The 14168-nt window shown below is 45.5% G+C and overlaps 1 protein-coding gene across 1 annotated transcript in view; it reads left to right on the forward strand.

Annotated features, from left to right (window-relative positions):
• The first annotated feature begins 9946 nt into the window (after positions 1-9946).
• The window catches only part of SNX18 (sorting nexin 18), a 67710-nt gene continuing 63488 nt past the window's right edge, over positions 9947-14168 (forward strand). Inside the window, exon 1 of the mRNA XM_082269322.1 lies at positions 9947-11457. Coding sequence (XP_082125448.1) covers positions 9954-11457 — 1504 coding nt within the window. The 5' untranslated portion in view covers positions 9947-9953. The remainder of the gene's footprint in view (positions 11458-14168) is intronic.

Raw genomic sequence — 14168 nt, forward strand, 5'->3', positions numbered from 1 at the left:
AAACTGAGCATTTTCTCAACACTAGCAAAACATTATTTTTCATAAAAAATGCACTAGGTGTCACTGTACGTTCACTATATTTAAACCGTATGCTTTCATATCCAACCGGTAGGCTTTCACATACTAGGATTCTGAGCTGCAATCATGTAGGTCCTTGCACTAGTTGATGGTGGATCTAAAGGAGATTGGAGATTGTACAATCAGATTGTATAGTGCATGGTGAGCTTTACAGACTTCCAGGGACACGCTCCTGTTTTCAATACTACAGCTCTGCTCCACATAGGATCGTTCAGCTCCTGTAAACTCTGCTAAATGAACAATCTATGCAAGACGAAGGTAAGGTACAGTCTCCATGCTGCAATTTTTACCCTGGTTTTACAACTGTCCATAGATGGGTAGATTCTATGAACATTTGACAAATGTTCTTTAAATAAATATTCTTTATGGAAAGGATCTAAGTGACTGAATGATAAGAACATCATCTGTGTGTTGCCAAATGTTAGTGCACCTGTTGCCGCTCTTGTAGTGATGTAATGGGTGGAGATAGTGCCCCTTTATTTTCCAGCTGTGGGTATAGCACTTGGGGGTACGGGAGCAGGGCACCCCTAATCAGCACAGATGTAGTGCTGTACTGGATCTGCAATAGAGAGCCCTCTGCAGGGCTGAACTGGCAGGGTGGTGAGTGAAGACACTTGGAAGCATTCAGAGAAACCTTGACCCCCTTTAATCACGCCTAGCGGGTCCCGTGGCTTAGTATAGAGTGCCCCCTGGGCCAATAAAGGATCTCCATTTGTGAGAGGAAGGTACACCCTGTGTGATTAACACCTACATGAAAGAGACTGTAACATCTTGGGAAGATGGTGTAAGTGTGATGTGAAACTATGACATGTTCTGTGCTTGTGTGACCAGTATATGGGGAAGTTATGATGAGGAGGGAAGCGTTCTGCACTGTGAACTTCTCTCAGTGAATCAAGTTCTATTTATGTGCCGCCGTAACCACTTCAATACTGGGCACTTTTACCCCCTTCCTGCCCAGGCCAATTTTCAGCTTTCAGAACTGTCACACTTTGAATGACAATTATGTGATCATGCAACACTGCACCCAAGTGACATTTTCATAATTTAATTCAAATAAGTAGAGTTTTCTTTTGGTGGTATTTAATCACGACTGGATTTTTATTTCTTGCTAAATAAATTAAAAAAGTCTGAAAATGTGGTAAATAAATAATCTGTCTTCATAAATTTAGGCAAAAATGTATACGGCTTCATTTCTTTGGTGAAAAAACGCAAACCAGTGTATAGAAATGGGTTTGTGTGAAAGTTATAGTGTCTACAAACTATGGTATATAGATCTAAAAATCGACCAATCCTGCTGTACTGACGGCCTCATTTCTTTATCTCATTTCTTGAGGCCTGAAAATGCAAGGACAGTAGAAATACCCCCTAAAATGCCCCTTTTTTGGAAAGTAGACAGTGGAAGGTACTTAGTAAGAGGCATAGCGAGTTTTTTGAAGTTGTAATCTTTTCTCACACTTTTTTGGAAAAATTAAGAAATGTACAAAAAAAAAATAGTTTTTTCATCATTTTTTTTTTTCTATACTGTCACCAGTGTAGTACAGCATCATCATATAACTGGTGTTGCAGTGATCAGGGACACTGACTGGTGAGAACAAAAAAAAAAAGAAAATTATTATTAACAATAATAATAATAATAATAAATAAATAAAAAATGTAATAAATAAAAAACTAATATTTAATTTATTTTTTATTACATACTTTTCCTTTTGTACAATATATATATATATTTTTTTTACATAATGTGACTAGAGCAATACAGTGTTACCATAGTAACACTGTACTACTCTGGGGAGGTCATCAGGTTTTTCTTTTTTTACACACTGTGAAAAGGATAAGACATACTCTGAGACCCACTATTGCCACATCCCTAAGTAATGGCAGTGAAAAGAAGAGAGGAGGGGAGTGAGAGAATCCCACAAATGGGATTTCTCAACCTCTCAAGTAGGCTGGGACTTTATAGACTATAAGTGGGTGCTGATCTTGATGGGAACAAAATGCAACAGTCGTTTTATATATAAAAGATTAAATCATTTATTACATATATACGTACAAAAGTGTTCAATAAAACATGATAAGTACATGCATATAAGTCATAAGACAAAATTGGTTGACCACTGGATGCCCAAATGCCTCTACTGGCTAGGGCAACTATATTGAGGTATATACCAGATCATGATAAATCATAATATAAGATCATACACATATGGGGTTCTCCTGTGGTAACCGGGGAATCGCGACGCGTTTCGTTCGGTCGCTTCCTCAGGCGATTCCTGGAAAACTAGGAAATACAGTACATCAGCTATACAATTTTTATTCCAAAACTATTAGATTATCTCTTTAAAAAAAATTTTTTCCCTCTAAACAGGTATTTTCAATGAGAAACAATATTCAAAATACATATATCTCATTAACAAAATGAGTTAATGAGATATATGTATTACGCTTTTTGGGATTTTTTTTACCAAAAATATGTAGCAGAATACAAATTGGCCTAAACGGGTAAAAAAAAATTTGATTTTTTTAATTTTTTTATTGGGAATGTTTTACAGCAGAAAGTAAAAAATATTGTGTTTTTTTTCAAAATTGTCGCTCTTTTTTTGTTTATAGCACAAAATCTAAAGACCGCAGAGGTGATAAAATACCACCAAAAGAAAGCTCTATATGTGGAAAAAAAAGGACATCAATTGTATTTGGATACAGCGTCGCACGACCGTGCAATTGTTAGTTAAAGTAACGCAGTGCCGAATCGCAAACAATGGCCTGGTCATTAAGTTGGTAAAACCTTTCCGCACAAAAGTGGTTAAGAATTGTGCTGGAGTGAAGTTATGCAGTACAGAAGTTAGGCCTCATGCTGGATGTTTTTTTCTGCTGCTCCTAAGGGCATTTGGCTTTTTACTGCCTCTACAATGGTGATCGAAAGTTTGGGCACCCCAGGTAAAAATTTGTATTAATGTGCATAAAGAAGCCAAGGAAAGATGGAAAAATCTCCAAAAGGCATCAAATTACAGATTAGACATTCTTATAATATGTCAACAAAAGTTAGATTTTATTTCCATCATTTACACTTTCAAAATAACAGAAAACAAAAAAATGGCATCTGCAAAAGTTTGGGCACCCTGCAGAGTTAATATCTTGTACTGCCCCCTTTGGCAAGTATCACAGCTTGTAAACACTTTTTGTAGCCAGCCAAGAGTCTTTCAATTCTTGTTTGAGGTATCTTTGCCCTTCCTTCCTTACAAAAATCTTCCAGTTCTTTGAGATTTCTGGGCTGTCTGTCACGCACTGCTCTTTTAAGGTCTAGCCATAGATTTTCAATTATGTTGATGTCAGGAGATTGTGAAGGCCATGGCAAAACCTTCAGTTTACGCCTCTTGATGTAATCCCCCGTGGATTTCGAGGTGTGTTTAGGATCATTATCCATTTGTAGAAGCCATCCTCTCTTTAACTTCAGCTTTTTCACAGATGGCATCAAGTTACCATCCAAAATTTGCTGAAATTTTATTGAATAATTTTTTCCTTCTTTGTGAGATGTTCCCTGTGCCACTGTCTGCAATACAACCCCAAAGCATGATTGGTCCACCCCCATGCTTAACAGTTGGACAGAGGTTCTTTTCATTAAATTCTGTGCCCCTTCTTCTCCAAACGTACCTTTGCTCATTCCAGCCAAAAAGTTCAATTTTAACCTCATCGGTCCACAGAACTTGTTTCCAAAATGCATCAGGCTTGTCAGTATGTTCATTTGCAAAGTTCAAACGCTGATTTTTGTGGTGAGAACGTAGAAGAGGTTTTCTTCTGATGACTCTTCCATGAAGACCATATTTGTACAAGTACAGTAAAACCTTGGTTTGAGAGTAACTTGGTTTAAGAGCGCTTTGCAAGACAAGCAAAATTTTCAAATAAATTTTGACTTGATATACAAGCGATGTCTTGATATACAAGTAGCCTCAAGTCACAGCTGAGTATTTAAAAAAGAGAGGAGCCTCTATGTGTAGCAATATGGTTAAATTTAATGAAGGTACAACATTTAGCAACTCACATGGTTGATGATTGGAACAGGCACATCTAAGGATGCAGGCATCAGGGGTAAAGCTGTCCACATAGGATCATCCTCTGCACAGCCATCTTCATCATCCTTCCATGCTGCCCCTCGCTTTCAGTCCGCTTTACTGCAGTGTGGTCTTCCCGGTCAGGATTACAGACTAGCAGCCGGCGGTGCAGAAGATGGTCTATGTGGACAGCTTTACCCCGGATGCCGGCATACTTAGATGTGCCTGTTTTATTCATCAACCATGTGAGTTGCTAAATGTTGTACCTTCATTAAATGGAACCATATTGCTACACTTAGAGGCGCCTCTCTTCTCTTTGATACTCTGTAGCTCCTGCTGGATTTTGCTTCCAATCCCCTTGTGGAAGCGGATATTTGTGGATGGACATTTTATGGTTACACAACCTATCGCAATGCTATAATCTTTTTATATGGACTATAAATTGAAGTATTTATGAATAAATGGTTGTGGAACGAATCATCGGAGTTTCCATTATTTCTTATGGGGAAATTCGCTTTGATATAAGAGCGCTTTGGATTACAAGCATGCTTCCGGAACGAATTATGCTCGCAATCCAAGGTTTTACTGTATATCTTTATAGTGGAATAGTGTACCACAACTCCAGTGTCTGCCAGATCTTTCTGGAGGGATCGTGCAGTCAAACGTGGGTTTTGAATTGTTTTTCTCACAATCCTGAGAGCTGTTCTGTCTGATATTTTTCTTGGTCTTCCAGATCTTGCTTTAACTTCCACTGTTCCTGATGACTGCCATTTCTTAATTACATTCCGAACAGAGGATATTGACATCTGAAAACGCTTTGCTATCTTCTTATAGCCTTCTCTAGCTTTGTGAGCGTCAACTATTTTCAGTTTCAGTTTTCTAGACAACTGCTTAGAAGATCCCATGGTGCTGATTGTTGGGGCAAGGTCAGATGAGTCTGGGCATTTAAAACCTTTGAGATTGACATCACCTGGTCTTCCCAGACAATGACTGAGAACAATCCTTGACACTGGCAGATCTCAAAGGGGGCAGTGCATGCTATAAATTCAAATTTTTGCAGACACCATATTTTTGTTTACTGTAATTTTGAAAGTGTTCCAGGGTTGGAACAGGAAGTGAACTCCCTGGACAAGATACAGCAGTAATAGATGAAGGGATGGGATGGAGACTAAGCTCCAAGGGCAAGGTACAGCAGTGATGAAAGGAGGAATGGGAAACGAGCTCCTGGGAAAAGGTACATGAAGAATAGGACAAGAAGTGAGCTCCTGGGACAAGGTACAGCAGTAAAACACTAAGGGATGGAATGGGGAGTGAGCTGCATAGACATAGTACAGCAGTAAAAGAAGAATGGATGGAATGGGGAGTGAGCTCCATAGACATAGTACAGCAGTAAAAGACGAAGGGATGGAATGGGGAGTGAGCTCCATAGACATAGTACAGCAGTAAAAGACGAAGAGATGGAATGGGGAGTGAGCTCCATAGACATAGTACAGCAGTAAAAGACGAAGGGATGGAATGGGGAGTGAGCTCCATAGACATAGTACAGCAGTAAAAGACGAAGGGATGGAATGGGGAGTGAGCTCCATAGACATAGTACAGCAGAAAAAGAAGAAGGGATGGAATGGGGGGGTGAGCTCCATAGACCAGGTACTGCAGTAATAGAAGACATATGGGATGAAACATTAAACTTATAGGACACAGCATAGTAAAGATGTAAAGAGTTGGGATGGGGAGTGATCTCCTTGGAAAAGGTACAGCAGTAATAGATGGAGGGATGGGATAGAGAGTAAGCTCCAAGGGCAAGGCACAGCAGTGATGGAAGAAGGGATGGGACAGGAAGTAAACTCCCAGGACAAGGTAAAGGAGGGATTTAACAAGGAGTAAGCTCTTGGGACAAGATGCAGCAGTGATGGAAGGAGGGATATATAATGAGCTCCTGGGACAAGGTACAGCGGCATAAGAAGGGGAAATGGGATTTAAAGTTGGATCCTGGGACTAGGTACACCAATGATGGAAAAAAGGATGGGATGGAGAGTAAGTCCCTAGAACAAGGTAGAGCAGTGATGAAAGGAGGGATGGAAAGGAAAAGAGGAATGGTATGGAGAGTTAGCTCCTAAGAGCAGGTACAGCAGTAATGGGAGGAGGGATTGATAATAAGCTCCTGGTATAAAGTACAGATGGTGATGGAAGGAGAGATGGAATGGAAAGGTAGCTCCTTCTACAAGGTTCAGACAATGTTGGAAGGTGGGATGGGATGGGATGGGATGGGATGGAGTGTTAGCTCCTGAAAAGGTACTGCAGTAATAAAAGAAAGGGTGGGATAGATAGTCAGCTATTGAGACAAGGTACAATAGTGATGGAAGGAGAGATGGAAAGGAGAGTCAGCTTCTGGGACAAGGTACAGACAGGGATGGAATAAGGGATGGGATGGGAAGTAAACTACAGAGACAAGGAAATGATGATAATGGAAGGAAGGAAGGGATGGAGAGTTAGCTCCTAGCACCAGATACAGCAGTGATAAAAGGAGGGATGGAATAAAGCTTTATCTCTTTGGGACAAGGTACAGATGCTGATGAGGAGAGAGGATGGGATGATGAATTAGCTCCAGAGACAAGGTAAGGATGGAAAGAAGAATGGGATGCAGAGTAAGCTCCCGGGACAAGGTACAGAAATAATTGAAGGAAGGATGGAATGGATAGTTAGCTCCTGGAACAAGTTTCAAATCGTGAGACAAGGTATAAATGATGATGGAAGGAAGAATGGGGATAAAGCTTCTGGAACAAGGTATAGTAGTAAAGAAAGGAGGGAAAGGATGGGGAGTTAGCTCCTGGGACAAGGTACTGCAGTAATGGAAGGAGGGATGGGGAAAAGAGAAAGCTCCTAGGACAATGTACAGCAGCAATGTAAAGAGGGATGGGATGGAGTGTTAGCTCCTGTGACAAGGTATAGCAGTAATAGAAGGAAGGATGGGATGGATAGTTATCCCTTGAGACACGGTACAGTAGTGAAGAATAGCTAGTGAGTGCCTGGGACAATGTGGTGGTGGAAGGAGGGATGGGATGGAACGTTAGCTCCCAGGATAAGGTACAGAAGTAATAGAAGGAGGTATGGGATGGAGAGTTAGCCCTTTGAGACAAGGTACCGATAGTGACGGGAGGAGTGATGGGATTTAGAGTTAGCTAATGGGACAATGTATCTCAGTGATGAAGAAGGGATGGAATGGAGCGTTAGCTCCTGGGACAAGGTTGATGAGTGATGAAGAAAGGCTGGGATGCAGAGTTAGCTCCTGGGACAAGATATATCAGTTATAAAGAAGGGATGGGATGGAGAGTTAGTTCCTGGGACAAGGTATATCAGTGATGAAGGAGGGATGGGATGGATAGTAAGCTCCTGGGACAAGGTATATGAGTAATAAGGGAGGGATGGGATGGAGTGTAAGCTCCCAGGACAAGGTTTATGAGTGATGGAAGTTAGCTCCTGGGACAAGGTATCCGAGTGATGAAGGAGGGATAAGATAATGCGTTAGCATCTGGGACAAGGTATCGGAGTAATACAGAAAGGATGAGATAGGGAGTAAGCTCCTGCGACAAGGTATATTAGTATTGAAGAAGGGATGGGATGGAGAGTTAGCTTCTGGGACAAGGTATCAGAGTGATGGAAGAAGGGATGGGATGGAGAGTTAGCTCTTGGGACAAGGTATATCAGTGATGGAAGGAGGGATGGAGAGCTAGCTCTTGGGAGAAGGTTTATGAGTGATGGAAGAATAGATGGAATGGAGAGTGGGCTCCAGGGACAAGGTATCTGAGTGATGGAAGAAGGAATGTGATGGAGTGTTAGCTCCTGGGACAAGGTATATGAGTGATGCAAGGAGGGAAGGGATGGAGAGTTCGCTCCTGGAACAAGGTATCTGACAATGGAAGCAGAGATGGAATGGAGAGTTAGCTCATGGGACTAGGTATCTGAGTGATGGAAGAAGGGATGGGATGGAGAGTTAGCTCCTGGGACAAGGTGTATCACTGATGGAAGGAGGGATGGGATGGAGTGTTAGCTCCTGGGACAAGGTACATGATTGGTGAAGGAAGGATAGGATGGAGAGTTAGCTCCTGGTACAGGGTATATGAGGGATGAAGGAGGGATGGAGAGTTAGCTCCTGGGACAAGGTATATCAGTGATGAAGGAGGGATGGGATGGATAGTGAGCTCCTGGGACAAGGTATATGAGTAATGAAGGAGGGATAAAATGGAGAGTAAGCTTCCAGGACAAAGTATATCAGTGATGAAAGAAGGGATGGGATGGAGTGTTAGCTCCTGGGACAATGTATATCAGTGATGGAAGAAGGAATGGAATGGAGAGTGAGCCCCTGGGACAGGGTATATGAGTGATGAAGGAGGGATGGGATGGAGAGTTAGCTCCTGGAACAAGGTAAATCAGTGATAAAAGAAGGGATGCGATAGAGTGTTAGCTCCTGGGAAAAGGTATCTGAGTGTTGGAAGAAGAGTTGGGATGGAGTGTTAGCTCCTGGGACAAGTTATCTGAGTAATGGAAGAAGGGATGGGATGGAGTGATAGCTCCTGGGACAAGGTATATGAGTAATGAAAGGAGGGATGGGATGGAGTGTTAGCTCCTGGGACAAGGTATATGAGTGATGATGAAGGGATGTGATTGAGTGTTAGCTCCTGGGACAAGGTATATGAGTGATGAAGGAGGGATGGGATGGAGTGCTAGCTCCTGGGACAAGGTATGTGAGTGATGAAGAAGGGATGGAGTGTTAGCTCCTGGGACAAGGTATGTGAGTGATGAAGGAGGCATGGGATGGAGTGTTAGCTCCTGGGACAAGGGATATGAGTGATGAAGGAGGGATGGGATGGATAGTTAGCTCCTGGGACAAGGCATATGAGTGATGAAGAAGGGATGGGATGGAGAGTTAGCTCCTGGGACAAGGTATCTGAGTGATGGAAGAAGAGATAGGATGGAGTGTTAGTTCCTGGGACAAGGTATATGAGTGATGAAGAGGGGATAGGATGGTGTTAGCTCCTGGGACAAGGTATGTGAGTGATGGAAGAAGGGATGGAGTGTTAGCTCCTGGGACAAGGTATGTGAGTGATGAAAGAGGGATGGGATGGATAGTGAGCTCCTGAGACAAGGTATATGAGTGATGAAGGAGGGATGGGATGGAGTGTTAGCTCCTGGGACAAGGTATGTGAGTGATGATGGAGGGATGGGATGGAGTGTTAGCTCCTGGGACAAGGTATGTGAGTGATGATGACGTTCTATGTGGCAGTGGTGGGGAGTAGGGAGTAGTGTGATGGAGGATGTGTCGGTTCTCGGTTCCGGGGATGGGGGAGGGATGGGATGTAGTTCCCGGTACAGTGATGGAGGAGGGGTGATGAGATCTCCCCGGTACGGTATACGGTGGGGGGATGGGGGAGGCATGTAGTTCAGTGATGGAGGAGGGGTAATGAGATCTCCCCGGTACGGTATACGGTGGGGGGATGGGGGAGGGATGAAGTTCAGTGATGGAGGAGGGGTAATGAGATCTCCCCGGTACGGTATACGGTGGGGGGATGGGGGAGGGATGAAGTTCAGTGATGGAGGAGGGGTAATGAGATCTCCCCGGTACGGTATACGGTGGGGGGAGGATCCAGGGAGGTGGTAGTGGAGTCCCGGATGGGAGGGGAATGTGTCGGGTAGGCGGCCCGGGGAGGAGTCGGGGGTCACACAGTGGTGGGTTTGTTTCCTCCGGTCACAGTCGGCTCCGTGCTGTGTCCGCCCGCCCGGTATCTCAGGGTCCCCCCTCCCGGTATCTCAGGGTCCCCCCTCCCTCCCAGCATGGCCCTGATGAGAGCCCGCGCTCTGTATGACTTCCGGGCGGAGAACCCGGGCGAGGTGTCGCTGCGGGAGTCGGAGGTGCTGAGTCTATGCAGCGATCAGGACATCGAGGGGTGGCTGGAAGGAGTGAACAGCCGGGGGGAGCGGGGACTGTTCCCGGCCTCATACGTGGAGATCCTCCGGGGAGAAGTGCTCAGTCCTCCTCCACCACCTCCTCCCACCGATAACCGATATGCCAACCTTCCCCCTGGGGGGTACGAGCCTGCCCAGCCTCCCCCCACTTACCGGGGACAGGAGTCCTTCCAGGGGTTCCCCCGTCCCGCCACCTTGCCCTACCAGCACAGCCAGCCCAGCGATGACGATTGGGACGACGAATGGGACGACAGCAGTTCCACCGCCGCCGATGATGCTGGTGGCCCCCCGACCCCCGGTTTCTACGGAGGCGGTTTCCACGACTACGAGAGCAGCCGGTACCGCATGTCCACTCGTTCCGAGATGCCCCCGGGCTCCTACAACACCACCAGCTCCACCGCCTCCTCTGCAGCCAAGGGAACCGCCACCGTCAGCCGCAATCTCAACCGTTTCTCCGCCTTCGTCAAGAGCGGCGGCGAAGCGTTCGTTTTGGGCGAGGCGGCGGGCTTCGTGAGAGATGGTGACAAGCTTTGCGTGGTCCACGGTTCCAATGGGCCAGAATGGCAGGAGAACCCCTACCCATTCCATTGTTCCATCGATGAGCCCACCAAGCAGACCAAGTTCAAGGGGATGAAGAGCTACATCTCCTACCGCCTACTACCCAGCCACACCAACCAGCAAGTCCACCGGCGCTACAAGCACTTTGATTGGCTCTACGCCCGGCTGCTGGAGAAGTTCCCTGTCATCTCCGTGCCACGCATCCCCGAGAAACAAGCCACCGGCCGCTTCGAGGAGGACTTCATCTCCAAGCGCAGGAAAGGCCTGGTGTGGTGGATGGACCACATGTGTAGCCATCCGGTGCTAGCTCGCTGCGATGCCTTCCAGCATTTCCTCACCTGCACAGATGAGAAGGCCTGGAAACAGGGCAAGAGAAAGTGTGAGAAGGATGAGATGGTGGGGGCCAACTTCTTCCTCACCCTCACCACCATGCCCGGATCCCCCGTGTTGGAGCCCCAAGAGGTCGATGGAAAACTGGACGCCTTCAAGGCGTTCGCCAAGAGGATGGATGAAAGCGTACTTATGCTTAACCAGACCGCTGGCGATTTCGCCCGTAAGCAAGCGTCCGGCTTCAAGAAGGAGTACCAGAAAGTTGGACTGGCTTTTAAAGGTTTGGGCCAAGCCTTTGAGATTGACCAACAGCCCTTTTCAGCCGGTCTGAACAAGGCGATGTCCTTCACGGCGGATGCCTACGATGCAATTGGGGAGATGTTTGCTGAGCAACCCCGTCAGGACCTGGATCCAATTATGGACTTGCTGGCGGTCTACCAGGGTCACCTGGCCAACTTCCCGGATATCATCCACGTTCAGAGAGGTAACCGTGCTTGCTTGTTTTGTCTTTGTTTTGCTTTCTGCAAATATTTTTACCTAAGCAGATATTTGTACATCAATTCGGGGAATAAAATAATAGCTGTAGTCTGGCCAACCTTGGGCATTAAGCCTCCTATCACAGGAAAGTATCCCATACTTCAGATTTATATTCATCATGATATATCTTTCTTCACCCCTTTCCTGGCCGGAATCATTCATAGGAGAAATCATTTTACAGTTGGAAAAAAAAGCAGTAGAGATAGTATTGGATTTTACAACAAAACCTTTCCTTTCTTGAAAAGAGAGAAAAAGTGTCAGCCTTATGTATCATAAAGTACCTTCAGTGCCCTAAAAGCCTCTGATCCATGGGTTCTCAACCAGGGATCTTCCAGAGATTGCTAGGGGTCCCTGGAGCAATTTCTGTTTCTCAAACAAGTTTCCTTAGATAAAAAGATCAATCTGTAAGGGTGTAATTCTTCCCAATGACCACAGTGTAAAGAGTATTCCACTGACTGTCACACTAATGTATTATGAGTTGTAGATATATATATATCATTTTTAGCAGGGGTTCTCTGAGACTGGAAGGTTGCTTCAAGTGTTCGTACGTCTGTGTTGAGACATGCTGCTCTAATCCAACCTTTTTCAGCCAGGGTTCTGTAGAACCCTAGAGTACCTCCCAGAAGTTGCCAGGGGTTCCTTCAGTAATAAACAATTTGTGCCTTTCCAAAATATATAGCTAGTAACACCACTGAGCTTTTTAGGGAGTTGCAATGACCATAAATCTAAGGATAAGTCTTCCCTCTGATCATTATGTATCGTGAATTGTAGACTATTTGGAAGGGTTCATTTAGACTAATACAGGGGTCTCTAAACTGTAGCCCGCAGGCCTTTGCTTGCCTTTATCCGGGCCTTGGGGCATTATGTTAACTCCCATTGACACCCCAAAGATGGGGGAACTGTTTCCTCCCATTGACACCCCAAAGATGGGGAACTGTTTCCTCCCATTGACCCCCCCCCAATGATGGGGGACGGTTTCTTCCCATTGACCCCCCCCCTCCCCCCAATGATGGGGGACGGTTTCTTCCCATTGACCCCCCCAATGATGGGGGACGGTTTCTTCCCATTGACCCCCCCCCCCATGACGGGGGACGGTTTCCTCCCATTGACCCCCCCCCCATGACGGGGGACGGTCTCCTCCCATTGACCCCCCCCAATGACGGGGGACTGTTTTCTCCCCTTGAACCCAGTGGCACCAATGTTTAAGAAATTGTTTACTCTCACTGATGTCGGGGCATTTTATGCCCTCACTGGCCACAGTCTGGCCCCCCTAAAGTCTTCTCTAATCCTATGGTGTTCACAAATGGGGACTTTGATAGTATGGCAGAGATGTACAACTGCACAAACATATAGAACCCCCCACATTTTTTGTCTTGCCAGGGTCAGGTTGGTAAAAGATAATGGCTGGTCACTCTGGGTTAAAGTAAACAGACAAATATCTTCCAGCTCACAAATCTTAAAATGTGCACGCTTTTAGTTTCCTTTGTTTCCTTTATTTTCACCTGGTGATCTAGTCAGTAAGTATTTTTATTTTGTTTTTCAACTTTCTTCAGTAGAACAAACTGTCCAACAAAAGTGGCAGTTGGAGGGTTGAGACAAACCACTTAAGACTGACAGGGGTGCCTACAATAATCGGCTTTTGTTTATTTATATGAAACCTTTATCCCAAAAGGGTAAAACCACCGGCTCTAACTGCCTATAAAGTGTTAAGCTGGCCATAGACTGATCACATTTTGATCCATCTATGGGCAGGCTGGTTGTCCTGAAGTCAGTCTATCAATTGATCGACTTCTGTACAACCAGCCTGTCAGGTTTTTGTTTTGTTTTTCCGTACATTCACTGCCGCTGACCATAGCTGGCAGCCGTGATCATTGTATTCTGACGGCCGGGAAACCTCCTGCTGTCAGAACACAATAGCTCTGTGGGAGGAATCCCCCCCCCCCCCCATCAGCATTGACTGTGTTGATGGGGGAATCAAGATATTTTCTTTTCCTCAGCTCATGATTAAAGGAGAGAGAATTGCATAATGTTTGGTCTGCTTTAGTTGGAGTTCAGCTTTAATTTGTTAGTTTAGTCCATCTAACACTCCTCTCCCCCTAGGATGACAGTGCTGTTGTTCAAGGATGGCTACATCTCCACTGCATAGAGTGGAGACAGCCTAAAGCTTGGTTTATGCTTGCTGTTGGAGGTGGTAAAAATAGGAAATTGAGCCGTGCTTTTATCGCCACTCTTAAAGTGGTTCTAAAACCTCAAGGTTATTTAATTTAAAGCGGAGTTCCACCTAAAAGTGGAACTTCCACTTTAAATAGTCCTAACCCCCTGACATGCCACATTTGGCATGTCATTTTTTTGGGGGAGGACAGGTACCTAGTTTTGACAGGTACCCGCTCCCACTTCCGCTCGGAGCGCCACGGCGCCCTGAGCGGAAGTTCTCCTCTCTCCCTCCCTCCCTCCCTGCAATCTTCTGGGACATGTCAGAGGTCCCAGAAGATTGCCAGCCAATCACGACGCATAGCGCAACTCGCGCATGCGCAGTGCGTACCCGGCTGTGAAGCCGCAAACTGTCACAGCCGGGTGCCCACATCAGTGATGCCGGTGCCGCAGAGCAGAGAGGGAGAAGACGGCGCATCGCTGGACCATGGGACAGGTGAGTGTGTG

This window comes from Pelophylax lessonae, assembly GCF_965119305.1.
Source record: "Pelophylax lessonae genome assembly, chromosome: 1".
NCBI classification, from domain to species: domain Eukaryota; kingdom Metazoa; phylum Chordata; class Amphibia; order Anura; family Ranidae; genus Pelophylax; species Pelophylax lessonae.